The following is a 9,747-nucleotide window of genomic DNA, read 5'->3' on the forward strand; positions in this document are numbered from 1 at the left end:
AGTCCAAGGCAGGCGCCTAACTGACTGAGACACCCAGGAGCCCCCAAATTGAGAATATTCTTAATGGCATACCCACAAGATGATTCTCTTCACACCCTGGATATTTCCAATGACAAGGGGCTAATCATCTCCTAACCCTGTGTGTTTCATCTACTTGCACTTGCTAATAATTAAACTCTTTCTTTCTACTCTGAAAAAAATCTGTCCTTTTTAAAAGGATTTTATTTATTTATTTGAGAAAGAGAGAGAGAGAACACAAGGTGGCAGAGAGCTAGGCAGAGAGAAGGGGAAGCAGGCTCCCGCTGAGCAGAGAGCCCGATGCAGGACTCAATCCCAGGAGCCTGGGATCATGATGTGAGCTGAAGACAGAGCCACCCAGGCACCCCAGTAAATCTGTCTTTATACCACATCTGCCCATGATTTCTGAGTCATCACATGGAGTGGTGCATATCAATACTACCAGCCCTGCAAGCACCTGAGGACCACATTTTTTATATCTCTGTTTCTATTTGGGGACAAAACTCATATCTCTGGAATTCATCATAGCGTAATGCTTAAAGGCATTGGCTTGGCAATTAAGAGTCTCGGTTCACTCTTTTGAGCTATTTCATCTACTCTCAGTTTCTTTTTTAAAAATTTATTTATTTGTTCATTTATTTATTTATTTGAGAGAGAGAGAGAGAGAGAGAGAGAGATATGAGCATGAGCCGGGGCAGAGGGAAAGAATCCCAGGCAGACTCCTCACTGAGAGCCGAGCACAACTCGGCTGACCTGAGTCCAAATCAAGAGTCAGATGCTTAACAGACTGAGCAACCCAGGCTCCCCTACTTTTCCGTCTCTTTGTCAAATAATACCACCTACTTTATAAGGTTTCTATTGAGATTAAATGTAATAATGAATTTAAAATTTAGCATAGCAATTAGCTCACGGTAAAATGCTTACTATGGATTAACTGAATGTTAGCTAGGCAATAATTTTTGTCAGTAATTTTGAGAAAGTTTATTGCCAGCCCCTTTATCTCTCCTGGTCATCTCCTATGGATGTTTCTGGTATAAAAATATTTCTCTTTGGGAGTACAGACCATAATGATAGGAGAGGCATCATAAATAATTACTAACTGCTTAGATTTCTGTCTTGAATAGTGATGTTTATTAGATAACTATATAGTCACATGAATGTACAGATAACTTCAAAAGCAACTGACAGATAATATAAGCAAAGACTTGAGGATGTATATAGCCACCAAAAAAAGTGGGGGGATAGAATTAGAACTCTTGCTACCATGTAAGTAATCCTGAAGGAGCAGATATGTCCTGTTTTACAAAGTCCCTTTCTGATGATCTTTTTGCTATTATTTCATAGTTGGATAATAAAGTTGGAAAACTAATTGTTTCCTTAGAGGGATCTATGGATCCTAAGTAGGGCTTAAGGGAATCTGAGAAAACTTCCAAGGAAGCAATCCAGGAAGAGTGAGTGTGTACAAGTCTTAATTGTATAAACCCTATGAGACTCAGTTCTTTATAAGTAGGAGGATCGAAGGCCCTTTGGCTGGAGCACTCTGTGCTCTGCACAGAGATGGTGAAGGTGAGGTCTTGTTACAACACTTTGGAAAATGTGATTGTGTTCTCAGGTGGACTGTGTGAGTGTGTCCAGGCTGCTGTCTGTGTCTCACTGTAAACCTCTGCCTCTCACACACTGGCAGGTCCACACACAGGGGCTTTTCTGGTTCCTGGGAACTGCTTTTTCCCAGAAATAGACTTTTACATCAAACAGGGTTACAGAGTGATATAATATCTGATTGTAGGCAAGGACCACAGACCTCTCAGAACTTTTTTTGACCAAGGACAGGCGATCAGAGCTCACAAACATCTGCATTGCTTGGACACACAATGCAGGTGTGACTAGAATTAGTAACAAGAAGCAGGTTGTCTGCAGCATCTCTCCCCCAGAACACCCCTGCTTCTCTTTGCTGTCTTCCACTTTGCCCAATTGTACGGAGCTTTACAAGGGATTTTTTGGACTTAGTCATTCTCTTTGATATGTTTTTCAGTGTTACTTGCCACTGTTTATGATTGCAATCCTCATGTTGAATGTGACTCTGTCACCGAGAGCTCCTATGTCGGGGTTTGATATTAAGGTCTCGTGTCAAAGGGATAGAAAAAGCCTGTTGTCTGATCTTTAAAACTACATTAGATATTAACTACGTGTGCTGTAAAGTCAAGACTGGAAATAACCAGGAAGAAGTAAGACGAGAAGCCTTTTCCCACCTTAATTTAAAATAATGATGTGAACCCATCTAGAAGCATGTCATTGCCCAGCGGCAGAACAGGTTGGGTTAGAAAGCAGAGGCCGAGGACAGTTTTCCTAATGATTAGGAGTACAGAGCAGTCTGAATGCAGTGAAACAGGGACTCAGCTCTGTCACCTATTAGCTTTGTAACCTTGGGCAACTTGCTTAATTTTTCCAAGCTTCAGTTTCCTGATTTGTAGATGGAAATACGTTTACTTAAAAAAAAAAAAAAAGAATCACATTTGGAAAGTGCTAAGCCCAGTACTTGGAACACAGAGATACTGGTTAAATGTATGTATGCCTACGTATGCATGTGTCTATGTAGTATTATTATTAAAGGAGAAATGGGAGGAAGAAGCCTCTGTGTCCTCCAGGCACCATACCGTGCTCTCGCATTGTTTGAACTGTTGCTTGACTTCTTGCTGTCAGGGTCACTCTATTTCTTCCTCATAATAACAAGAAACTAACGCTTTTCTGTTGCTACTACTTCTTTTGCTTAATATTTCAGGGTTGCTGTCGTCTACTTAGAAAAGGTTAAAAGCACCAGAAAAGCCAGGCAACATCTCCTGATAGAGATGGGGATATTAGACCGGGTAAGTCTGGAGGGATGTAATCTGAAGACGATATGATTGAAGTCTATTCAATAATTTGTTTTTTTTAAGATTTTATTTATTTATTTGATAGACAGAGATTACAAGTAGGCAGAGAGGCAGGCAGAGAGAGAGGGGGGAAGCAGGCTTCCTGCTGAGCAAAGATCCTGATGCGGGTCTTGCTCCCAGGACCCTGAAATCATGATCTGAGCTGAAGGCAGAGGCTTTAACCCACTGAGCCAAGCAGGCACCCCTATTCAATAATTTGTTTAACAGACATTTATTGACAAATAATTGCCAAATGACAACGTTAAAGGGAAGCACTTAAAGGAGTAAGTTTAAGTTATATAAAATAAAGGAACACTTTTAATTGGGATTTATGTTTTTGCCAGACACTCTCACAGATATGTCATAAACTTTCCTAAGATACCAGGATATTTTTATTGTTGATATTGTTGTTATAATAATTGTGATTTTCATTTTGTAGACAATGAAGCCACATCTATCAAAGATGTATAAGTGGTTTAAAATAGTTTAACCAATACGCAGCAAAGCCAGGATTCAAATGAAGTGCTCTGATTTCCAACACAATTTCCCCCCTGATTTTTCTAGAGGAACATGAATCGTGGAAGTTTGTTACTCAAAGACACCATGAGAGTTCAAAATACAAATATGCCTAAAGACGGTAAATACTAAAGAGTGAATGAACAGCAGTAAAAAGATTTCTCAACATGAGAATACTTTGAATCTGTCTCTAAACTTCTGATCTAGTCACAGAGGACAACCATCAGCCTCTCAAAAACATTCCTCCCAGGAGTGGGATGGAAATTGGCATTTCTTATTACCTGATGTTTTTATATACATCTTGCCATTCACAAGAAGGTTGGTCTTGATTGTTAAAAATAGAGCCAAAGCACTCATCAGCGAAACGCTTGAGAATTTGATGTTGGTGTTTGGACGTTGCTGTCTTGATTACCTTCTCGAGGTCTGACTTTCTCACAGCTATGAGGAATCTCTCAGTAGTGACTGAATTTATCCTGCTGGGCATCCCCCACACGAAGGACATGGAGAGCATGCTCTTTGTCCTGTTTTTGGGCTTCTACATCTTCACTCTTCTGGGGAACCTGCTCATCCTCCTGGCGATTGTCTCCTCCACTCGGCTCCACACCCCCATGTACTTCTTCTTGTGTCAACTGTCTGTGTGTGACATATTTTTCCCTTCTGTGAGCTCCCCCAAGATGCTCTTTTACCTCTCAGGGAACAGCCGGGTCATCTCCTATGCAGGCTGCGCGTCCCAGCTCTTCTTCTACCACTTCCTGGGCTGTACCGAGTGCTTCCTGTACACGGTGATGGCCTATGACCGCTTTGTCGCCATCTGCTACCCTCTGCGCTACACGGTGATCATGAGCCACAGAGCGTGTGCCAGCCTGGCCGTGGGGACCTCCTTTTTTGGCTGCATTCAGGCCACCTTTCTAACTGCTCTCACCTTCCAGTTGCCCTACTGTGGCGCCAATGAGGTGGACTATTTCTTCTGTGATATCCCAGTGATGCTGAAGCTGGCTTGCGCTGATACCTCAGCCCTGGAGATGGTGGGGTTCATCAGTGTGGGCCTCATGCCCCTCAGTTGCTTCCTTCTCATCCTTACCTCCTACAGTCGCATTGTCTGCTCCATCCTGCAGATCCGCTCTGCAGAGGGCCGGCGTCGCGCCTTCTCCACCTGCAGTGCCCACCTCACTGCCATCTTGCTTTTCTACATGCCAGTGGTCCTCATCTACCTAAGGCCAACCCCAAGCCCCTGGCTGGATGCAACTGTCCAGATCCTGAATAACCTGGTCACCCCCATGCTGAACCCCTTGATCTACAGTCTCAGGAACAAGGAGGTCAAATCATCTCTGAGGAAGGTGCTACATCACTTGGGCTTCCTTCCTGAGCCGTTGTAGGGATAGAACGCTAGGAAAGGCTCAACCACAGCTTGTAGCTTCTGTTAACAGTTTTATGGGGTTCTCACAAATACTTTTGAATCGGAAAGCACAGGTATTATTATGGTTATCTCTATTTTAGAAAGTGGGGAGGGCACCTGTGTGGCTCAGTGTGTTAAAGCCTCTGCCTTCAGCTCAGGTCATGGTCCCAGGGTCCTGGGATCGAGCCCCACATTGGGCTCTCTGTTCAGCGGGGAACCACTTCCCCCTTTCTCTGTCTGCCTCTCTGCCTACTTGTGATCTCTCTCTGTCAAATAAATAAATAAAATCTTAAAAAAAAAAAAAAAAGGAATGTGGGGACTATGATTCCAAGAGTTTAATATGACTTGCTGGAGGACACATGAGGAGGGAATGGTAGAATGAAGACTCTGGGGCGGGTGTTCTGGCTCTGGGACTTCTTCTCTCTTGAGGATCTCATGCTGCTGATAAAAGAAGGAAGGAGCTCTACCTAGGAAGCAGAACAAGCTGGACCTTCTGCTTCCCAGTATTTATTTTCTGCCTCCTCCTATAGTCCTCCACCTCTTCTTTCCCCCTCACCCTGGCATTTCTTTGACCTGGCTGTAGTGATTATCTCCTCAAATGCTTGCATTGGTGAAGCCCTCCTTTTACTGGTCTAGGAGTTTTTGAAAGAAAATGGGAGGGGTGCCTACCTGAGGTTTCAAGTGACACCCTACAGAAACGTAAAGAAGTTGTGCGAAGAAAAGTCTTCCAGCTGAGGGCTGAGGTGGGTCTCTGAGTGAAGCAGAGCTTCTGACTGATGTACGGTCAGTTACAGACCCTATCAGCTGGGCTCAGACCTAAAAGCAGGTGTGGATGAGAATGTGGAAGGGACAGATGGGGGAATCCACGGAGGGGCGACTGTGCTGTGATACTCTTTGGACTTGGCTTTGTACTGCTCACTGCTGCCAGGGAGTGATGTTGGGTCCATGCTATCATTGTTTTGTATCTTTGGTGTCTCTGTTTAACGAAGGGAATGAAGTTTGGTCCCCGTCACTAAATTTCTTCACTTACTGGCTGAAATATGGTAAGAATGAAAACATGCACTATTTCAGTACAGCGAACTATTGTTTTTATGACTGAATGCAATGAGGAGAATGTTCCAGTTGGGGAATACAGTTGCTATGATGTTTCTTTTCACAGTGATATGGAAAGAGGCCACAGGGAGGATGGCAATGGAAGAAGAAGGGTAAAGACAGAGAGACCAGCTCTCTTCTCCCATCTGTACTTCTTAGAATGAGGTAGCAGCCAAGGAACCTGCCAGACCAGACTAGGGCCTCTGGGTCTGTGCCTTCTGCCACTGGGGTAAGGGACCTCAGTGCCTTGGACGTTCTCAGTAGACCCCAGCCTGATTTCATACTCTCCTTCCCTCCAGAATTCATTACTCTCTTGAATTTTGTGCTTATTATTCTGATTTTTCTTTAAGTTTTATCCTGTATGTTTGTGTCTCTCAATGCCATATTGCAAGTTTTTGAACTTTATATTAATTTAATTCTATTGAAATTTGCTATTTTTACTTAAATGTTACTCTTTTGACATTTATGTCTTTGCATGTGTCTGAAATTAGTTCATTACTGCCAAAGTGCAAATTCCATTGTACAGATTTATCAATGTTAACTTTCTGTTGTTTTTACTTATAAATAAAATTTCCACAATATAAGAATCCTTTTGTTTTAAACAGCCAGAATGTTTGGTGGGTTCTTTCTACTTTTTGATATATATAGATATGACACAAGGATACAATCATCAGTCTCTCTTTAAGACTCCCTTCTAAAAAAAAGAGAAAATGAAAATTTTAGTTAGTTTGGGTTTTCCCAAAAGCAGCCTCTGAGAGAAAGGTTTGAGGATAAACAATTTTGGGGGGAAGATTATCCCAGAAAACCTGATAAAAAAGAAGGAAAGTGACACAGGGAAAGAACAGTCAATTAAGCAAGTGTCAATGAATGGGTTACCACTGTGAGGAAATGGGGCTCAACTGTACCAAGGATCTTCTGAAAAATGGTGTATAACAATCTCAAAGTTGTCCTACTGGGTTGCAAAGGAATCTGGGTGTATTTTTATACCAATTCCTGCACCCTATTGGTTGGTGGATGTTCTTGGGAGCATTAATTATCACAAGTATCTGGACTGCTCCATACATGTAGACTCAAAAACATTCCTTGGCCATAGACCACTCCCAGGTAGAAGACGTGGAGAGTCCATGGGACCTAAGGACATTGTCTGAAGGTGACCTCTGGAGTGGGGTAAGGGGATATGGACTGAGGTCCTAAGAAATGTTATGGTCACAATTCTTTTAATTCTAAACTAGTATCTTTCAAAATGCAAACCACACAATACTACTCAGCTTCTTTAGGATTTTCAGCAATCATTTGATGCTTATAGGTTGAATTATAATAACTTAGTAACTAGTAAAGGATCTGTAAAATTTACAATCAGATCCGACGTACCTCTTTAGTCTCGTCAATGCCAAACTTTCACCCAGTGACACATATGTCTCTCTCACACACACACTCTACTTCCTAGCTAAACTGCCCTTGCTATTCCTTAAAGATACCTCTTTACATTAAATAAATATAATAAATAAAGTAAAATATAATAAATATTGAATGAAAAATATAAAATAGACTAGTAAAATGAAAGCAGAAATGATTAATCCTATAAAGACGTTGAAGATGGTTCCAAAAAACATTTCAAGTATACTCATTCATAATTTCGTGCCTTTATAAATATATTTTCTCCTCTTGGGATTCCCTTCCTTGATTCCTCTATTAGAAAAACTTCTACTCATCCTTCAAAACCCAATCTGAACAATTATTTTTTTGTGAAATTTCTTTATCTCAGACACAAGTTCTTATTTCTCTGTTTCAATTTTGTATTATGACAAAGTAACAATTCATCATGTGAGAAAAATTTTGACAAAGTTACCCTAAAGGGTAACAGCTAACTAGGAGCAGAGAGTTTAAGCAACGGAGACAGAAGGGTACTTATAGTTCAGAACTACACAAGCCCTCATTTGTTGCATTAATAAATCAAAGCGTGACTTCTAGATGACATTTTTAAAGATCTTTATTTTGGGGGGGTTCCTGGGTGGCTCAGTTGGTTAAGCATCTGCCTTCTCCTCATGTCATGATCCTGCGTCCTGGGATTGAGCATGGGGCTTCCTGCTCAGCAGGAAGTGCTCTCTCACTATTTCTGTGTCTCTCCCTCAAGTAAATAAATAGGATCTTTTTAAAAAAATATTTATTTATTTTATTGGGGAGAGAGAAAGTGAACAGTAACTGGGGGGAGGGACAGAGAGAGAGAGAGAATCTCAAGCAGACTCCGCGCTGACAGGCTCCTCCCTCTCCTCCCCAATCATATACTCTCCCACTATCTCTGCCTCTCTCTGTTGAGTAAATAAATAAAATCTTTTAAAAGATTATTTATTTTACTGGACAGCGAGCGAGCATGTGCGCACTCTCGTGAATGGGTGGAGGGGCAGAGGGAGAGGGGGAGAAAGAATCTCAAGCAGATTCTGTGCTGACTGTGTAGCCTGATGTGGAGCTTCATCTGACAACCCTGAGATCATGACCTGAGCTGAAATCCAGAGCTGGCCGCCTAACCAGACTAAGCCACCCAGGCGCCTCTCTAGATGATATTTTGTTTTTGGCTAGGACCTCAGTCTATATACATTGTTAGATGTTATTAAGCATCTACTAGGAACAGACTCATGCTCCACTTTGAGAAAAATAGTACTAGTTTATGCTGACAGAAGTAACAAAATCAAACAAATGTGGTTTAAATTTTACCTTAATATGTATGCACTTTCTGACTTTTAACAAGTTATTAAATAAATTAAGTGCTATACTTTAATTGGTAAATGTCAAAATTTAAGCCGACCTCATTGAATTGTAAACACTAACTTGGATGTTTCCTTAAATCACCTAACACTGTATCTTGAACATGATAAATATGTTACCTTCCCCTCTTTGTTTCTTTAAAAAATGCATTTCTTTAAGTAAAAAATAGACAAAGAAAAGCAGTGTTCAGTTCACAGGATTTTTCTCTGGAAACGATTCTTCAAGACTCTTAGTGGCAGGGAGTGTTTAGGAGTGTCCTGGGCTTTGTAGCCAGACAGATTGGAGTTTAAGTCTCCTCCTGGCCACTTGTCATTTGTGTGGCATTAGGCAAGCTCTCTTCCCATGTATTTGGAGAAGGATGTGGTAAGTACCCAATTCATAGGGTCACTGTGAAGGTCAAATGGTGTTATCCATGCAAAGGGGCTTAGTAAGGGCTTAGTATAGAATAAGTACATGGTAATAGCCAACACTTTGTAGAATATGACATTTTAATTTAATACATTCATTTTATACATTAATTTATAGTTATGTAATATTATGGATGAGGCAAAATTGATGAGACTCCGTTTCCTATTACAGTGCTCACAATTACTTTTTGTTCACTTGAAGTCACTGAAATAATGGAATTAATATTGAAATTACACAGTTTAACTCAAGCTATCATCACTTTGGGCTTTAGCGATAGCTAACAAATTATAGGCAGATATAAACAAAAACCTTGGAAGGAAACCAGACCAAAACAAAACAAAACAAAAGATCCTGCTTCCAGTTTGTCCCAAGAAGTAAACAAAATACAAAGTTGTCAGGAAAACCAGAAATGCTGCTGCTGCTTTTAAATACTATCAGAAATAGAGAATCTGTTGAAACAATGTAAAGGAAGCTAAAACACAAGATTAAAGGTTATATTTGATTGAATGGGACTTAGATTGAAGAAGAGAGCAGACAGACTTATTGCATTATAACCATACATGGGAAGGACAAACCGAAACTTCCATCAGGAAGTGTTTGAGATACCAAGAAAACATAGAAGTTTTTTGTGATTAGCAGAGGTTT

The 9,747-nt window shown here is 40.9% G+C and overlaps 1 protein-coding gene across 1 annotated transcript; it reads left to right on the forward strand.

The window, feature by feature from the left end:
• Window positions 1–3,883: 3,883 nt before the first annotated feature.
• On the forward strand, window positions 3,884–4,819 carry LOC122914016 (olfactory receptor 149-like). Its single transcript, XM_044260659.1, has one exon. It carries the CDS (start codon window positions 3,884–3,886, stop codon window positions 4,817–4,819), a length of 936 nt encoding a protein of 311 aa, XP_044116594.1.
• The last annotated feature ends 4,928 nt before the right edge of the window (window positions 4,820–9,747 follow it).

Source organism: Neovison vison, chromosome 7 (assembly GCF_020171115.1).
Source record: "Neovison vison isolate M4711 chromosome 7, ASM_NN_V1, whole genome shotgun sequence".
NCBI classification, from domain to species: domain Eukaryota; kingdom Metazoa; phylum Chordata; class Mammalia; order Carnivora; family Mustelidae; genus Neogale; species Neogale vison.